The sequence below is a fragment of the Orycteropus afer genome, unplaced genomic scaffold (genome assembly GCF_000298275.1).
Source record: "Orycteropus afer afer isolate SDZICR_OR568_19922 unplaced genomic scaffold, OryAfe1.0 scaffold00294, whole genome shotgun sequence".
Classification (NCBI taxonomy): Eukaryota; Metazoa; Chordata; class Mammalia; order Tubulidentata; family Orycteropodidae; genus Orycteropus; species Orycteropus afer.
Genome location: NW_006921881.1, coordinates 839,417 through 858,887, shown reverse-complemented (window position 1 = coordinate 858,887; position 19,471 = coordinate 839,417). Strand labels below are relative to the sequence as shown.

Sequence of the window (19,471 nt, the reverse complement as noted above, 5' to 3'; positions counted from 1 at the left end):
TGGCAACAGCATACGCTATGTGCCAGGCAGGCCCCTCAGTTAGCTCCACAGGCTCTGTTGCTTCCTCACCTGATGATGACCTGAGAATGAACATGGGTGCTCGGTTCTTTCTTAAAGGGCCACTCAAATTTTATCCAGGACATCTAAAATACACATCCTAAAAATGTCTGCTATTTGAACATGGATACACAGTGATTTATCTACAGGCAGTTTTGAGCAAAAAGTCAAATGAACACACTAAGTATTTTATATCACTGTCTCTAATACTTACAACAAGTTGGGCTCATTTGCTCCATCTTGAAAATGAGGAAGCTGAAGTTCAGAGAGAATAGGTAATTTTTCAAAATTACCCAGCGAAGAACTGGGGGATTCAGGAATGGAACTCTGTCAGATTCCAAAACTCAGTTTTCCTCTGCTATACTGCCTCAGTGCCTGAAGAACTCCACCTTACCCTGGGGGCCAGGGCCTCACAGAGCCCACTGTGGCTGTCAGGACAGAGGGGCAGACCAAGGGTCATCCCAGGAGAAACCTCAGCAGCAAGTCCTAGGCCTGGAATGAGCTTCCACTCTCCTACCTCAGGCCCCGAGGACAGTAATTCAGAGTGGCTTCCCCCTTTCTCTCTTCTCAGTGCTGACTGCTGCAGAGAAAAGAAATCGGGGGTGGATGGTTCTGGAAACTTGGCCAACCAAGTCACTCTGAAGCTGGGTTTTGTGGAGGTACAAAAACCATGCTCTGGAAACCTATCTCTTTCTCTGCTTTTATGTTGTTCACCTTTCCCCTTATAATAAGAGTTGTTTTTGAAAAAGATGTGTCTTTGTTTCGGTGAGCAAAGGGAAAAAGAGATGTTCATGCTGCGATCACAGCTGGGCAGCTCAGCAAGAAAGTCCCAGGGCCTGTGTGGAGGAGGCACTGTGCCTACCCTGCCCGGGACCCTGCCTGTTGGAATGAGGCTCTGATGGTCAGGTGAGGTCCTTTGTGGTGGCTGAAGTGGCCCTGTGACTGGGCTTGGAAGGTGTGGAAGGGATATTCCTCTTTGCTGTAAACAAAGTTTTGAGCTACATTGAGGAAAAGTCTCATGCCCATTCTGACCAACTAAGTAGCTAACGTGACAGAGCGGATGCTAGAGTAAGGATAAGCATACTTGTGGTGGCATTTACGCTGCGCCATTTCCTGTCTTAGTGCTTTACTTCTGTCACCTCATTTAATCCTCTCAACAATACTGTGCAGTGGGTATTATCATCCCCATTCTGGATGAGGAAATTGAAGCTCAAAGAGTTTAAACTTGCTCAAGGTCACACAGCTGGTGTAGCCCCAGTGACTTGCTCTGTCTTCCCCAAGCATACACAGCTTCATAGTTCCAGGGGAGGAAGGGAGAGCGATTGGCCATCCACTGGAAGTTGGGGGCCTCAGGAGTTGTGGGGAGGACTGAACTAGGCTCAGGTGCCCCTCACTTACCCGTCAGCCCCAAGGTGGACACGGGGCCCACACGCCGCCCCTCATGGAGGCCATACAGATGCATCTTGTACTTGCGTCCAGGCTCCAGGCCCTGCACGGTGACCTCAAACTCCTCGCCCTCAACACGTACCACCTGGGGCCGCCCATCTCTGTCCTTGTACTGCACAGTGAAGCTGTCAAAGTGGCCCTGGGGGACGGTCCAGGAGAGGCTCAGGGAGTCCATGGTGGATCCTGTCACTGTCAGCTCCCCCAGGAGGGGCTCCTCAGGGAGCTCTGGGGCCTCTGTGGTGGGTTCTGTGGGGGTTGGAGTCTCCTCCTCCTCTGTAGGAGAGGGAGTCTCTTCAGTGTCTTCCGAGACAGGGGCTGAGATGGGAAGAGAGGAAACGTTTGAGGAATTCTACACTGTATTCACAGACAGTGGGGGTGGGGATGGGGGTGGGGGCGGGGGGGGGGAAGGTGAAGCCATCTTCCCCACCTAGTTAGTACTCCTCCCTACCAGCTCCTGCCCTCCTCAGTGCTTTCAGCTACTACCAGCCCTCTCACCAGGTCAGGATGTTGTTGTTGTTGTTGTTATGTGCCGTCGAGTCGGCCCCGACTCATAGTGACCCCTCCTTGGGTTTCCCAGGCAGTTATCACTACGGAAGTAGGATTGCCCAACCTTCCTTCCGAGGAGTGGCTGGTGGGTTTGAACCGCCAGCCGTCTAGTTAGCAGGCAAATGTCTTAGCCACTATGCTACCAGAGCTCCTACCAGGTCAGGATAGTGGAATGTTTTCCTTCTAAGGCCTCCACCCCCCCTGTGGCCCTACCCTTCTTCCCCTTTAACCCTAAGGAATGAATCACTAAGGCAGGGCTTCAACAAAAGTGAGAAAAAGCCTGAGGGGGAGGTGGGAGCCTGGGGAGGATCACTACCCACCATCCCCTGTCACTGGGTCTTTGCTCCTGGGGAGCTGGCATACCATGGGGTGAGGAGACTATGGTACAAGTCAAAGTGCCCTTCTGTGATCTGCTCCCCTGTCCATGGGGACTCTTTAAGGAAGGGGAGATTGAGAGGGACAGCAGGCAAGAGTGATAACACTGGGCAAGATGGGAAAGAGATTAAAAAAAAAAAAAAATTACCGGGGAGTAGAGGATCAGGGGGTAATAGCAGCTCATACTTAAATAGAATTTTCAATGTGCCTGATGCTGTTCTAAGGAGCTCTGGTGACAGTGGTTTAGGCACTCAGCTATTAACCAAAAGGTTGGGGATTCGAACCCAGTAAGCACTCTAGATGAAGATGAAGCAGTCTGTTTTCGTAAAGATTTACAACCATGGAAACCCTGTGGGGCAGTTCTACTCTATCCTATAGGGTTGCTATGAGTCAGAATCAAGCCAGTGGCAACCGGTTTGAGTTTTTGGTGTGCTGTTCTAAGTGCTGTTCATGGATTAACTCATTTAATCAATTAATTAAATTAAATAACCAATTAATTAAATTAATTATATTAATTAATTTAAAGCAAAAATTATTCCCATTTGACAGATGAGAAAGCTGAGGCACAAGGTCCCATCCTAGCTGGGATTAAAATCCAGGTGGTTGGCTCCAGAGACTGCTCTCAATGGTAATGCTATATATACTCCCGCTGGGAAAGGAAAGGCCTCATAGGCCACAGACACAGTACAAGACAGAGAGAGGTGGAGATGTGGAGGAATGGGGTGGGGTGCTGGGCTGGAAGTGAGCACTCAGTCAGGGGCTGGCAGAGCCCTGTGCCTGGCTCCAAGCTGTCTGGGAGACAGGCAGTCAGGGGGAGGGCAGGCACCCTCTTCATCCCTGAAAGAGGTGGAGGAAAAGGGTGCTTTTGTCTCTGGAGTCCACCAGCTCTGAACCGAGCAGCAATGGTGGGAGAGTGTGAAGTCACAGAAATGACCATGGTAGGGGAAGGAGCCCACAAGAGAAAAGATGGTGTTAAATCGTGAGGATGTCTGTGGGGAGGACAGCTTGCAGTGGAGGAAAGACTCACTGAGAGAAGGAAAAGCAGGGCTGGGAAGGGAATTAGAGGCTAGAGATGGCTGGAGGTTGGACTAAGAGTCTTGGATACGGAGGACAGGAGAGAAGTAGGGGAGAAAGAGGGAGGAGGCTTTGGCAGAGTCAGAGTGGAGGAGGAAAAGTAGAGGGAGGCCCAGAGGACTAGGGTCTAGCAGGGGAGGCCCCAATGGCCTGGACTCACCCGTGGTGGCCACCACAGACACAGGTCCCACACGTTGCCTGCCTCGAAGCCCGTAGAGGTTCATCTTATACTTCCGCTCAGATTGCAAGCCAGTGATGGTGATCTCATTTTCATCCCCCGACACAGGCACTGCCTGGGGCTGCCCGTGCGCATCCTTGTATTGGACCATGAAGGAGTCGAAGGGGCCCTGGGCCACCGTCCAGGACAGACGAAGGGAATCTGGAGTCACGCCGGTCACCGTCAGCTCCCCCAGGAGGGGCTGCTTGGGAGACTCTGGGCGGGGGTGCTCCTCTTTCCTCTCTGGGGCTGTGAAAAGAGGATCCAGCCAGGGCTGAACTGGCTCAGGTTTGAGGCTTGGGGTTTAGACAAGATGGTACACCTTGGGGGGGATCACTATTTGATTACTGTGAGAGCTAAGCTCTTGGGCAGTCTGGCACGATCAAGGTGTGATACGCCTTGTGGGCCTTGGGGAGCAGCTGGATACAAAGGTCTCAGCAGGTGGGGGAGGCTGGCAACCCCTCAGCCCAGGAGTAGAGCCAGGACTCCAAAGTCAACAGTCTCACTGGGAGGTCCGGCTGGATCCTGGCTGAGGGTTAAGTGTGCACAAGGCCAGGAGAGGGACACACAGGGGCTTGGGTGGCTGCCACTCACCCGTGGTGCCATCGACTATGAGGGGGCCATGCCGCTTCTTGCTGGCAATCCCAAATAGAGTGAATCTGTACTTGTGGTCAGGGTCCAGGGATGAGATGACCACTGATCGTTCAGGCCCTTCCACTGGTACCACCTGGGGCCGTCCATCCCTGTCTCTGTACTGGACCACGAAAGAGTCAAAATGGCCTTCAGGGACAGTCCAGGAGAGGCTCAGTGAGTCTGGGGTGGGGTCTGTCACCCACAGCTTTCCAAGGCGGGGCAGGGGCCCTGGGCTGGGATCACTCCAAGGCACTAAGAGAAGAGGTAAAGAGAAGGGAGGTGCACATGTCAAGGGGAAGGAGGACTCCCATCCCTGACAGGGATGCTGTGTGAAGCTGTATAGACTGTTGACTACATCAGGGTGTGTGGCCAAAGGAGTATGCAGGGACTGAAATCCAGCTGGCGCCCTGCTGGCCAAGCCGTGTGCTCTGCAACGGGCGTGTACACTTAGACAAAAGGATGCTTTCCTCTAAAGGACACAAAAGCACTGTATGGATTAGTGTGGCCCTGACTATCTATCCATAGTCTAAGGACAGGAAGCCTGGCCAGGCCTTTCCACATCTAACCCAGCCAGGGAAAACTTCCAGTACAACCTCTGCTGCTTCCAGGCCCAACTACTAACTGATTTCTTCTCCAAGAAAAGGGAGCGCTTTTAACATGGATGAGCATTTTAACATGGATGAGCCTCTCAAACCTGGGCTCCTGATCCTCAGCAACTTCTAAGCATCAGGGACCCCTGCCCCCATCACCAATGCTCCACTCTTTGTGGGCTGTGCAGTCAGCACTGAAATCTGATCCTATATCCCTCCCCATACTGCATACAACTCCCACCAGCCCCCACCCCGCTCCTGGCTCTCCACTCCCAGCCCACATTCCAGAATGAGTTGTCTACTCTGGTTGTAGCTACATCCTCACCTCCATTACCTGCCCCAGGCCTGCTGCCACTGGGCCTCCAGCCCCACCCTCCACTGAAACTGCTGTCAAACTGGCCATTGCTAAGTCCTGTAGACACTCTGTAGTCCCTGAATCACCCTTACAGAATCCGACACGTCTGACCACACCCTCCACCCTGTGTCCAGGACAGCACTCTCCCTGGCTCTGCCCGTCCCCAGGCCATTCCCCAGGCTGCCCTACGGGCTCTTTTTCCTCTGCTCTTCCCTAAGTATTAGTGGCCCCAGGACTCCATGGGCTCTCCCTCTTCTCCTCTCCACACCCTCACCCTGGGCCCCATCTCCACTCCTATCCACACTGATAACACCCTGTGATGGTTAAGGTTATGTGTCAACTTGGCTGGGCTTAGTTTTGAGTGGCTGAGCAGCTGGATATAGTTATTCCCCATGATAAGACTGGCAGTCTCCATGGTGGAAACTACTGGAGCAGCTGAGTAACTAGCTACCTTAGGGATGTGGTCTGCTTCCAGTATATAAGCTTTGAGAAAGGTCTCTGCAGTTTTTGGCATGCTTGGACCCTGCATGTAGCCAAGTCTTCGTCCAGCAGCCTGCCACGTTTCCTGCCAATCTTGGCACTGTCTCTGGACTTGAAATAGTGGCCTGTCATGTGGTTTGATAATTTTGGGACTGTGCCACTTTACTTGTTGACCTTGGGTTTGTCAGCCTCAGTAGTCAGTAGCTGCCTGAGTGAAGAGACACCTCCAGCTCCAGTGGGCCGGGAGCAAGAGGCAGAGCTGAAGCCCAAGGTTGAAGGGCTTTCACCCAGCTCCTAAAGCTGGCACTATGAACTCCTAAACTATGAGAGAATAAATCCCCATTTATTTAAAACCACCCATTTGTGGTATTTTCTGTTATAGCTTCACAAAGTAACCAAAACACACCCATTCCCTATCTTTAGGTCTTGTCTCTGGGCTCCAGACACATAAGAATGGCAGTACAACTTCATGGCCCCACTACTTTCTGCCACCTTGCCTTCTCTGTGCCTCAATTTTCCTCATCTATAAAATGGGAAGAAGGACAGGGCCATCTACTTCTGAAAAAAGTGGCCACTGAAAACCTTATGAATAGCAGTGAAACACTGTCTGATTTATTACCGGGAGGACTGAGCAGTGTTTCATTCTACAGTACACAGGCTCAACTGTGAGTCGGAGCTGACTCAACGGCACCTAACAACAGAAATGGAATGCCTCACGGCACTCCTGTCAGGATTAAGTGTGATGGTACACTTGGAACATCTTGAATGCATCTGATATTCAACACTCAAAAGATGTTTATCTAAGTGCCCCTCAAACTGCCCTAGCTCTGCCTCAGGGAATGGGACTGTCTGAACCAGAAACCTGGGGCCTGCCTGGGCCTCCTTGCTCACTCTCCTTCACCTCCCACATCCAGACCCACTGCCAGCATCCCAGCCAGGCCTCCATCATTTCTCATCCGTCTCTTAATTCACACCTCTAGCCATCCTCAGTAGCCACTGCAGTGCTGTTTACAAAATAAATATCTGATCATGTCATTCCCTGACTTGAGCCCCTACAGAGGCTCCCTACGGCCCTCAATGAATCCAAGCCCCTCAGACTAAGACAGGCCCTGAGGCCAGTTCTCTCAGTCCCCATGTGCCCTGCTCTCCAGCCAGAGGCAACATGAAGTTGGTTGTCCTAATGGTCACACTCTCTCCTGCCTTGCCCTTCACAGCTCCCTCTGTTTGCATTGCCCTCCTCTACCTCTCTGCCTATCTGACCTCTATTTTCCCTTCAGGATTTAGCTCAGGCACCACCTCCCCCAGGAAGCCTTCCTAGAGTTCCCAAAATGAGTTCCTAGAGCACTGGAAAGGTTTCCTTTGGGACAGTGCAGACAGCAGGGCCACTCACCGGTCTTGGCTTCGGTGACCACTGGGCCGTACCGCTTCTTGCCAACAAGCCCGTACAAGACAAATTTGTACTTGCGGCCAGGGTCCAGGGATGTGATGGGGTATGAGCGCTGCAGCCCATCTACGGGCACCACCCGTGGCCCATCCCTGTCCTTGTACTGGATCACAAAGGATTCAAACTTGCCCTCGGGGACCGTCCAGCTCAGGAGCAGAGAGTTTGGGGTTACATCTGTCACCATCAGCTCACCCAGACGTGGCTGGACCAAGGATGGCTTGTGTCCATCCCTGTCTGAGGTGTGAGAGACAAAGGCAAAGCATGGTGAACTCAAGTGCCCACTGGCTCAGTCCACCCTGGACAGCTCCCTCCATAGACACCTGCACTTCCCCACCCCATTGCCCTCTGTAAGAAGCACTTCTGGAGAAGGATGCATTTTCCCTCAATCTCTTTTCCCAATTGGGGGCTTTGGCCCTTCTTTTCTAACAGCTTCCCCACCCTTCACAAAGATCTCAGCCCCTCTGCTTATGCACAGGGAGACAGCTCAGGGTGCAGAAGAGTATGGAGGGATGGACACTGGGAAGAGGTGGCTATGGGGAGGAAGTGGGAGGGGAGCTGCTGCATTGTAAATTTTGGTCAATGACATGAGACAAAGTATATGTGGTGAACTGCTGTATGAAAAGTGAATTTGCTCTGTAAATCTTCACCCAAATCAAAATAAAATTTAAAAAAAAAAAGATCTCAGCCCCTCTCCACACAGGATCTTTAGGGGAGTTTGTTTCCCACGGTTCTGCCTGAGACTCCCCACTGCTATTTCAGAGCAGGGTCCCCAGCCCACCTGAGCTTCTCTCTCCCTATCATCCTCTCCCCCTGTGGTGAGCTTCACCTGAAGTTAAAGCGAGAGTCAGCCGCCCTAAACACCAAGAGACGGACCAGCAAGGCATGTGAGCCAGGCACCACCCCAGGCTCTGCCCTTCACTGGTCCTGCAAACCTCATCCACTTCTGAAGTCCTGACAGCTATGGAGCTGCCTACCCTAAAGGGTCCCTATCCCCTACAGAAACTGGCTGACAGGACCATAGATGCTGTCCACTGCAGGCCAGACTCCTAGAGTAGAAGAGCAGAGTGACAGTCCTGACCTGTCCAGTTTGAGTGGCAGGGACTGTGGGAAAAGGATGGAAAGAAGGGGGCTGAGGGTCAGTATCCTTGGAGCCAAAAGCCTTCCCACTCCCACCAAGAGGTCTTATGGAGGGCAGGATGGGGCAGAGAAGAGACCAGGAAGTGAGGGCAAAGTGTAGACTCGGGGGCCTACAGCGCCTCTCCTTAAATGCCTGTCCTACTTTCTGACAACCATCCTCTCCCTTCTCTTCCTGGGGTATTCCCTTCCCCATTCTTTGTTCTTTAACCCCCTCCATCCCTCTCTTCTCTGAAGCCTTAACTCCTTTTCTCTCCTTGCTTTCTCCACTCATCCCAATGTCACCCTCACCTTGCCCTTCACTGGTCCCTCAAGGGTCATCCCACCTTTGAATCCTGATGGTTCTGGCCCTGGCCTCTCCCCCAACCTCAAGACCCTGGTCTGAGCAGAGTCCAGGATGTACCCATAATGCCTTGATAGATGAGGGGGGCAGAGGGCTGGCCCCCAGGGTAGATGCCATGAAGCAACAGCTCATAGGGGGTTCCTGGAGGGGGTGGGGGAACCAAGGCCTGACGAGTATCCCCTGGCAGCAGCTCTTCATGATCCCCCAGCCCCTGGGGCACCCGCAGGTGCAGCTGGAAGTGGTCATAGATGTCGGGCTGGGCGGTCCAGGCCACGTGGAGGTGCCCCGTCTCATCTCTGCCCAGGACCCTCAACTCTGCCAGTTCCTGAGGGCGCTGTTGCAGGTCAGGGGCCCGGGCCCCTTGGGTTGTCGAGGGGCCTGAGGGAGGAGGCTCATCAGTAGCCCCCAAGAGGCCTGAAGGGGAGGACCCTGGAGAGGGGTGGGTGAGAAAAACAGGAAAGTCAAGTATGAGAACCTGGAAAGGAATCCCCAGTCCCCAGGTTCAGCCCTGTAGCCTCTAAGAGCCTGGAGACACTCATGGGTCCACCACCTTGTGACCCTATCTTCCCTAAGGCCTGCCAAGTCATGAAAACACCCTCCTCCACCACATTCCTAAGCAGACAGGCCTCTGCTTAGGGCGGGTAATAAAGGCCTTCTCTTCCTCCTGGAGCTCTGGTGGTGTAGTGCCTAGGGCATTGGACTCTTATCCAGAAGGTTGGCAATTCAAACCCACCAGCCACTCCACAGAAGGAAGACTGGGCAATCTACTTCCGTAAAGATTGACCACCTCGGAAACCCAAAGGGGGTCACTCTGAGTCGAAATCTACTCAATGGCAGTGAGCTTGGTTTTGGTTTTGTTCTCTCTGCCCCACAAGCTCCTGTGACCATCAGCCCCCAGAGACCTCCATATCTCTCCCCACAGACATCCCTCTCCCCACTGAGTGGTGATCGTGGCCTCCATTAGTGCTGCAGTGAGAAGCCTGGAAGAAAGGAGGAGACAGTGCTGTTAGGAAGGGCAGATGCAAAGGGAGAGTGGGCAGTGAGAAGAGAAGAAAGAGACGGCATGGGAGAGGGGAATAGACGTCCAGCTCAGGTGGCATCTGGGCCCTATAGAGGAAGAAGAGGCTCACAACTCCCCACACAGAACAGCTGCCCCACCCCAGCCCAGCCCGAGATCATTCCTGTGGAAGAGACACATGTGAAGTGAGCAAGGGAGTCTGGAAAGAAGTAGTGATTTCATCACCCCCACAAACACATGCTGCCTGGTGGTTTCAAGGCCACCCCCAAGCAGTTCCAGTGTGTTCCTTTGAGGTCAAGGCCAAATTGTGGAAAATGGTAACCACTGACCACAGTATTCACCACTCTCACTATGTTGACTCGGAGTGGGGAACCACTGGTTGCGCATCCCACCCCACAGAAAGTACTCCAGGGAGACTGCAGCACACTCCCTCCCCCCACCCCCAGCCTTGTGTGAGCTTCTACTGCCTAAAACAGCAATCCCAGCCAAAGTGTCCTGGGAACTCTAGTAAGCATCAGGGGAGCCCCAAAGACTGGGTCTCCTTGGCCTTGGATATTCACGAGATGATGCCAGGCCAGGAGGGCAAGGAGGGTAGGGGTGGCTTCTAGGGACACAAGAGAGCGTTTGTTGCTGCTGAAAGTCCCCTGGAGCCTGAGCCAGGTAGGAGCTGAATGCAGAAGGGTGTGGTGCTGGCGGGGGTGGTAATCTGAACAGCGAGGCAGTGGGAGGGGCCCAAGGATTTGGACTCCGACGGCAGGTGAGACCCGGCAGAGGATGGGTGGTCGCGCGGCCCCAGCCCACGCTACCTGTGGTGGTGATCAAGGCGTAGGACTTGGAAGTCTGCCCCGCCCGCACCCCGTGGACCTCCACGTGGTAGGTGGTGCCCGGCCTGAGGTCAGGGAGGCTGACAGCGCGCGTGCTGCCCGGCACACTCAGCTCCCCGCTGGGGGCCTCCGAAGGGGGCTGGGGCCGCCAGCGCAGCACCACGCGCTCGAACTGGCCGCGGAGACCGTCCAGAGACACGAGGAGTGCGCCATCGGCGGAATTGCCCAGCACCTCGGGCTTGGGGTGGCGGGATGCAGCCACCCGATCGACGCCTCCTGGCGAGGGACCGTAGACGCTCCTGTTGGAATCCCGCTTCCAGGTGCCCTGGTCTGGGCTGGCGGTGGGGTGAGGGCGGTGGGGCTGGGTTGCGTGGGAGCCAGAGGGGGAGGCACCCGCCAGATGCCGCTGCAAGTAAGCGTAGATGTAGCTGGCCACCGACGCGTAGGTCTGGTTGGCTCGCAGTGGGTAGCGGTGCGCCCGCAGGTGGCGCTCCACATCCTCCACCGAGCCGCCGTGGCGGCCCAGCTCCGCCGTCAGGTTGCCCCACGCCCGCCGCTGGGGCTGGGACAGACTTGGCCCGGGCCGGGACTCCTCCCCCTCCTCCTCCTTGGCTGGCCGCGGGGGCCGAGGGGGTCGCGGGGGCCTCAGGGTCGGCCGGGGGCGGGGCTTGGGGGGCGGGGCTGGGGGGCGCACTTCCGAGTAACCGTGGTGGCCTGGTGCTGCCGGAGGCGGAAAAAGGGGGAGGGGAGAGAGCAGATCAGTGAGAGATCCCCGCACTCCTCCCTACGGCAGCTCCTCCCTCCATGCCTCCCTCTGGAGCCAAAGGCCTCTCCCTCGGCCCCAGCCCCACCTGCAAAAAAAACCGAAAGAAGGAAGTCAGTGTCGCCCACCCTGCCCAAACCCGCCACTGTTGGTGCCCTAGAAAGAAGAGAAAAGCCAGCGGGTGGAGCCCTGGGTCTGAAGGAGAGAAAGGGGAGTGGAGGGGAGAGGATGCCAGCCACAGCGAGGTGGGTGCCCCCCTGTCACGGGAAAAGAAAAGAAAGATCCAGGCAGGCATCTGTTAAGAAACCTTGAGGATTAGTGGAAAATGATCGCTATGAGACTCACCTCCCCACACTATACCCTAAAATTAACAGAACTGCTGCTCTGGGACCTGTCCAATTCCGGTCCTCACAAGATCTGACCACTGACTGTCAGCACTAGCCCAACCACTGTACTTATGGATAAGAACCTCTTCCATCTGGGTGGGTCAGATTGCATCCCAACTGGGCTTCCACTCCTGTTGACTGCTACTCTCTTTGGGGCAGTTCTTCCCACAGTCTAACCTGCAGCCTTCCTACTGGATGACACGCTGCTGAAGTCTTTGCCTCCACAGTGTACTCTGTATAGAGCAAAGCCTCCAGCAGGTATTTTGGGACTGCCACATACCCTGCAAAGTCCATCTAGAGGGACCTGTGAGCCCTAGACCTGGGCTCCCAAAAGGGGGGCTCTTGCCTCCAAAACTGGGGTCCTTCCCTATCCCCTGGCCGGCCATACCTGTGTTGGCCCTGACAGAAGACGGGTAGCTGACTGCCCGGCCTCGTTCCGCGGTGACAGTCACAACATATTCCACGCCTGGCATCAGGTCTCTCAGCAGCGTCCCATCTGCCTTGGGTGGCACTTCCAGCCGTACCCTCTGGTTGCCAGCACTAACATAGGACACCACAAATCGGTCCACCTCGGCCAGGGGGCGCAGCCAATTGAGTTCCAGTGTTGTTGGTGTCACAGCCACCACGCGGAGGTCCTGGGGGCCATCGATCACTAGCCAGGTTGGAGAGGGGAGGGCTCAGGTGGGAGTCTGACTCTGCACAGTCACCAACTTTCCTTATCAGAGTCTTTTAAGGGCCCCCACCCAGGCCCTTCCCTCTGCCCCTTTCAATTTCAGATCCCCATCCAAAACCCTGCCCCACCACTCCAGCTCTCACTGGTGGTAATGGTCTTGGAGGCAGGAGGGCCCCAGTTGGTCCCTCGAAGAGCGCGGACAGTGACCTGGTACTCCTGGCCAGGGGACAGTCCTCTCTGGTCGTAGGCTGAGGCAGAACTGGGCACCCGTGCTGTGAATGGAGGACTTGTCCCCTCTGTCTGCAAGAGAGAAAACCCCAGGCGGATTAGGGTTTGGCACTCTCACCCCTGCTGCTCAGCCCCCCTTATCTCATTACTCTTCAATGCCAAGCAGATTCAGCATGGGACAATGTAAAACTTGGCCCTGTGTAAGCTGAGGAGCATGAGTGGTGACAGCAAAAATGTCTGGAGCACTTACTCTATGCCAGATACTGTTCTAGGCAATTTACATGTACAAACTCACTTAAGCCTTACAACCACCCTGTGAGGTAGGTCCTATCATTCCCATTTTACAGTTGAGGGACACTGAGGCACAGAAGGATAAGTACCTTGCCCAAAGTTACCAGCACCAAGAAAGTGACAGGACTTGAAACCCAGGCAATGTGACCTCAAGATCCCTAAGTGAAACAAATGTTTTGTGCTAACCTACCCAGCGGCAGCATGGAAGAAAATGCCTGATGATCTGCTTCTGTTAAGATTTCAGCCAAGAAAACTCAAAATCATTTGGGGGGAAAAAAGGGCGGGGGGACCAGGTTTGCTGATCCGATAAAGCCTGGTGGAACCACTGAGACTATGGCCCCTAGCTGCCCTTCAGGTCTGGAATTTAACCCATACCTGTGGCTTCCAGCCAAACAAAAGACAGGCATATATGAGTTGAACATTTACCTGAGGTAGATACACTCCTTGGAGAGAATAATCATGGGAGAAAGAAGAGCTGCTTATGCACAGGGAGACAGCTCAGGGGGCAGGAGTACATGGAGGGATGGACACAGGGAAGAGGTAACTATGGGGAGGAAGTGGGAGGGGAGCTGTTGCATTGTGGTAAATTGTAGTCAATGTCGTGAGACAACGTGTGTGTGTGTGTGTGTGTGTGTGAACTGCTGTATGGAAAGTGAATTTGCTCTGCAAACTTTCACCCAAATCACAATTAAAAAAAAAAAAAAAAAAAAGATTTCAGCCAAGAAAACCCTATGGAGCAGTTCTACTCTGTAACCCATGGCGTCACCATGAGTCGGGATCAACTCAACAATAGCTAGCAATATGACCTCAGAGTCCCCTCTCACAGGTACTCCCATTTTTAGCCAGTTTATCAGCCCTCTGTCAGAATTCCACTCAACATACATGGGACTCTCCCCTGGCTTTCCCTTGGCAACCCTGACTACCTGGACACGAGAAGGCTGCTTCTCAGGCCGTTCCTCTCCTAACAGATGAAGCAGATTAGCTACTTGTCCCTTTAAGTCTCATTTCTTCTTTCAAGGGTCTGCCTTAGACTGAGCCTCCTCACATATGTGTGCCATTGGCTATGTGGCTTGGGTATAGCCAGCATCGCGTTTCCCTTTAGGGACTTTTCTTGTCCCTTCATCTGGGTTGTAGGCCCCTCAAAAACAAGGCCCACCTGCTCAAAGTTCCACAAGTATGTTTCCCAATTGCTGACTGATTTTTATACTTGGCATTGTGGCTGGGCACAGGAGACACAAAAGTAAAAGAAATGGTCTCTATTGAAATGGCAAATGTTTTGTTACACGTATATTTATCTCTCTCTCTCTCTCTCTCTTCTCTCTCACACACACACACACACACACACACAAATTGCCTGAGGGAAAAAAAAGATACGGTCCCTGTACTCAGGTAGCTCATACTCTCAGCTAAATGTACGACCACATCTTATGTTTTATTAGATCCTTACACAAAGATTTAAGAAGCTCTGGTGGCACAATGGTCAAGTGCTCAGCTGCTAACAAAATGATTGGCAGTTTGAACCCACCAGCCACTTTGCAGAAGAAAAAACCTGATGATCTGCTCTTGTAAAGATTTTGTTGTTGTTGTTGTGTGCCCATTGAGTTGATCTGGACTCATTGTAACCCTGTAGGACAGACTAGAACTGCCTCATAGGGTTTCCAAGGCTATAATCTTTACAAAAGCAGACTGCCACATCTTTCTCCCAGAGTGGGCTTGTTGTTGTTGTTGTTATGTGCCATCGTGTCGAGTCGGACAGACTCATAGCGACCCCTCCTTGGGTTTCCAAGGCGATATCACTACAGAACTAGATTGCCCAACCTTCCTTCCGAGGAGTGGCTGGTGGTTTTGAACCACCAGACTTCTGGTTAGCAGTCAAGTGCCTTAGGAGGCCACCAGAGCTCCCAAGCCAGATCCACTGCTGTCAAGTCAGATCTGACTCCTCCTTGGGTTTCTGAGGCGGTATCACTATGGAAGTAGATTATCCAATCTTCCTTCCAAGGAGTGACTGGTGGGTTTGAACCTCCAGCCTTCTGGTTAGCAGTCAAATGCCTTAGGCACTAAACCACCAGAGCTCCCCAGAGTGGGCTGGTAGGTTCCAACTGCTGACCTTTAGGTTAGTGGCCAAATGCTTAAACACTGTGCCACCAGGGCTCCTTCTTGTAAAGATTACAGCCTAGGAAACCCTATGGGGCAGTTCTATTCTGTCCTATAGGATCACCATGGGCCAGGGTGACTTGATGGCACACAACAATGCAAATCTCTTTGTACAGTAAACACCTGTAAAACAACTCCACTCCAAGTGGATATTTAAAGTGTTGTGATGATGTGTGGTGACCCAGCAGGAACTCTGCTAAATTCCTGCTCCAGGCCAGGTCTCCTGGAGTGCCCGCCACCAGGGAAACAGGAGGAACGGGACATCTGTTAGCGTTTTCATAGGCCCACATTTTGTTGGACTGTCCAGCTCAAGAGAGCTGCTAAGGACGCTCTGTTCTGCTCAGCTATGTTGGCTGTGATGGGGACACCTCCATTCAGCCAAGCAGGGTTGGAAATTTCAAAAGGTACTCTCCTAAACCAAGAGAATTGAGGGAAAATCAACATAGTAAATACCGAAGTACAAAACCAGATGAGATGGCCACATGGAGATTTCCGAGTTGAGGATGAAATGAAGCTTGGCCAGAGTTTTCTTGGCTGAAAAGGTTCCTTGGCACACAGCACCCCTGTCTCTTTCCTATGCACCCTACCCTAGAGTACCCCAGCCTAGGGAAGCCTTGGGTTGATCTCAGGACCTATGAAATCTTCATCCTTCCCAAAAAGTTGCTCAGACTTACTTGCTCATTCTCTTTCTCAGTCTCTCTCCTTACGCCTCTAACTCACCATCACACACACACATGCACACACACATACATGCACATGCACGGACCTTAGGAATTCCCTGATGGAGTCTGGTCTTTTCAGGGAGACCAGCTCATTCCTAGACTTCTTCTTTCTGATCAATTTACAAGAATGCTTTGATCACCACTTGGTCCCTCCTGAGGTCGCTTTAAGGAGCTCTGGTAGTGTAGTGGATAAGGCATTTGGCTGCTAACCAGAAGGTCAGCGGTTCTAAACCTACCAGCTGCTCTGTGGAAGAAAGATGGGGCAATCTATTTCTATAAGCATTTACACCCTCGGAAACCCAATGGGGGTCACTATGAATTGGAATTGACTAGATGGCAGTGAGTTTGGTGGTGGTGGTGGTGGTTGTTGTTGTTGTTGTTTAAGGTCCCCTGGGACAGGCCCTGAAAGTCCTATTGCCAGTTTAACTCCTGTCTTCCAGCACCATGTGGCTGGTCTGAGGTGGCCTTCTCTAGTCAGATGCTGGCAGCTGGCTCTGTCCCTAGGTAAAGCTTGGCTGCTTCACCTATTGTTCCTGGCGAATTTTGAACCCTATTCTCAATATCAACCTCATGGTTGGCCACCTTGGCTGGTCCCTGGAGCTTACATCATCCTCTCTTTTTTCAGACCAGACCCAAACAAAAACTTTTCTGAAGCTTCAAGGTCTCGACTCCCAGAGAAAACTTGCCATAGCCCTGGTTTCTAGGCTGCAAAATATACCCAGATGGGGAATACCTGAACCTCCTCCTGGCTCAAGGGCTCACCTCCCTCAGTTTCCCCACATTTTCTCTGACATTCCTAGAGGAGCCATCCTTTTGCAATATTCCTTAAGGGAGAGGCCCTCAGGCTTGAGGTATATCCAAATCACCTGGAGGGCTCTTTACAACACAGGTGAATGGACTGTAACTCAGAGTCTCTAGTTCAATAGATCTGGGAGTAAAATCTGAGAATTTGCATTTCTAACAAGCTCCTAAGGTGATGCTGATGCTGAAAGGTCCAGGAAACATACTTTAAGAACCACTGAATCAGAGCAACAATGCCACGTATGCAGAGAGAAGAGGAACATTCCTCTTCTGAGTTCTGAAAATAATCCCAATAACTAAATGTGTCCCTCGCCAGGAATAGCAGATTTTGGGCTTTGAGAGAGAAGGGCTATTGGGAAAGGGGAGGGGATGAGGTTGAGACAGGCTTCTAAGAAGATGGCAGGGAACAGAGGAGAGCCAGCTACTGAACACACTTTGTGCCAACAGAAACGTAGAGAGCATGGCCAAGGCAAAAGGCACAATTCCAGGGGCCCAGCCACAGAGAGTGTTGGCTGGTGTGGAGTCCAAGAGAGCTGTCCGGGGACCAATTTTACAAAAGCGTCTTCCACAGCAATGCTCAGAGAGGACCTAGCATATGACAGAGACTAGTGCTCAGAGCAGAAAAGATAAGCTGAGAGCATGGCCAAGTCTGTCACAGGCCAGCTCACTGCTCCTCGACCTTGTCTTGGGGGAAAGCCCAGGGCTCTGGCCTGGGAAGCTGCACCCTGAGAAAACCCAATGATGGATTTGTATTTACTCAAAGCAACAAACAGCGCTGGCCCACAAGTTCCTCCTCTCAAGTGTTTATTTTAATTCCTCTTTCCCTGCAGTTTCTTAGGAAAGCTCCTTTTTAAAAGTTCCACCCTTTCAAGATTAGAACTATGTAATAATATACACAGAGAAAAAAGAGAGTGGCAGAAAATGTTAACAGTGAGTTTGTGTGAAACAGTCAAGAATTATTTGTATTTCTTTTCCCTGGTTGCCAAATTTTTGTCTTGTGATTAAATTATTTTTATAACCAAAAAAATATTTTTTTTTTAAATAAAAAGAAAAAACAGTAATTTTTAAAGAGAAGGAAAGAAAAAAAAAAAAGCTGTTTGGTTGCACCAGTAATGACTTCTACCTCTGCCAGAAGAGTGAGGAAAGAGCCCATGTGGTAGGGGTCTGGCCTGGGGGACTAAGGAAAAGAGTTAGGATGACCATGCAGGGGTAGGGCAGGGGTGACAGCCAGCATCTCTGGGCTGTCCCTTCTCAGGCTCTGGGCCCACAGAGTTATTTATTTTTCCAGAGTCCTCATCTAGAGGTGAGGGTGACGTGGCCCATCCCCCTAGCATTTGTGAGTCTGAATCTGGAAAACATGAGTTGGACAGTAGAAATGTCAGATGACTTGGAGCCGGGAGAACAGCCATATCCTAAAAGCTCAATAATGAGAGGTTTCTAATGGGAGGTCACAGGCTTTTTTGTTAGGGTGCCCCCAAAATGTTTTAAGATCAATTTGGAGGGAAACAAAGAAAGGATGTTTTGCAATGTGCTAATGACATGGAAGCAGAGAACCAGATCACAGCTCAAAATTATTACAACAGCTAGACAGTCTGGCCCAAACCAAAAAAGATAACATTTAACAGAGCTAAATGCAAAGGCCTATATTTAGGCTTTTGAAATAATAATAATAATAATAATAAGTATACATAGTTGAATGCTGCCTTCTATCCTTCCTTCCTTCTTTCTCTTTTTCTTGCTTATCTATATTTTCTACCATGGCTCTATATGACTTTCATAATAAAAGGTTACTCAAAAAACAAAACAAAAAACCAAGAACAAAATAGTATGACCACAGTCAATATATACCAACTTTGAGAAAAGTGCCATTGTATCCAGAGTTATCCAAGTGACAGGCTGGGCCACTTTCTGCCCCCACATTTTGGGAGGTACATGCAAAAAGCAGCAAGCACTAGAGGAGGGAACCCAGGAAGGTGAAGGGTTCAGAGAACAGTGTTAGGAAAAAGGGGTGATGAGACCAGTGGATTTTCCTTGAGAGAAGGTTGAGCAGTGATGTGATGGCTGATATCTCCTAACGCTTAAAGGCCTGTGGTGTGGAAGGAAAAGCAGACAGACAGTCTAGCTGCTGGGGAATGCCCAGGTGGGGCCAGTGGATGGGCATTAAAATAGAGCAGATTTCTATTTGACAGTCATAAAAAGAACTGTCTAGCAGTGATGCCAGTAATGAACTAGACAGCCTCAGGAAGTACTGAGCTCATTGTCACAGATGTGTCCCAGCTGCACTGGGCCAGGGTCTGCCTGGGATGCTGCAGAGCCTTTCTGCACCACGTGTAGGGTAGGGTGAGAAGACTTTTACAGAAGCTTCTGGAGTCCAGCCATCTGGACTCAAGAACTAGATTATCTGCACCTTCTTGCATGGGGTGAGCCCCCAGTCCAGGTCCTTCCACCCAGCCCCCTCCTGGAGCTTGGCATCCCACTCACCATGGGGATGAACTGAATTTCATAGGCATCCACAGGGCCAGGAGCCCGGGTCCACTCTGTCCGAACCGTCGTCTCCTCCAGGAGGTGCAACCTCACGCCCTCGATGGCTGGCACCTCTGCCCAGGAGAAGGGGTAGGAGAAGCTTGTTAGCCACAAGCAGCCACCCTTCATGCCCCCTGCTCCATCACAGCCCTCCTTCCCCAAGGCCACATCAAGAAGCCCATCAGAGCTCCCACTCCGCTGGGATGAGGAAAAGTGGGCAGAGGTCTGAGCTGGGGCAGTGGTTCATTCCCCCCCTGGCACTACAGGGCCTGGTCCCTCTTCACTCAGGAATACAGAGTTTCCCTCAAAGCAACTGAAGGGCTAGGACCTCATCAGGAAGGATCTGAAGGCTGGTCCAGCCTGCCAGAATGCACCATGGTTTCAATGCCCCTGG

General features: G+C 52.1%; 1 protein-coding gene across 1 annotated transcript in view; it reads right to left on the bottom strand.

Moving 5' to 3' along the window:
• Nucleotides 1–19,471, bottom strand: part of TNXB (tenascin XB) — a 66,218-nt gene that overhangs the window by 44,061 nt on the left and 2,686 nt on the right. The window contains 8 exon segments of the mRNA XM_042782369.1: nucleotides 1,456–1,818; nucleotides 3,659–3,964; nucleotides 4,310–4,600; nucleotides 7,164–7,451; nucleotides 8,755–9,123; nucleotides 12,074–12,337; nucleotides 12,502–12,658; nucleotides 19,036–19,151. Coding sequence (XP_042638303.1) covers nucleotides 1,456–1,818; nucleotides 3,659–3,964; nucleotides 4,310–4,600; nucleotides 7,164–7,451; nucleotides 8,755–9,123; nucleotides 12,074–12,337; nucleotides 12,502–12,658; nucleotides 19,036–19,151 — 2,154 coding nt within the window.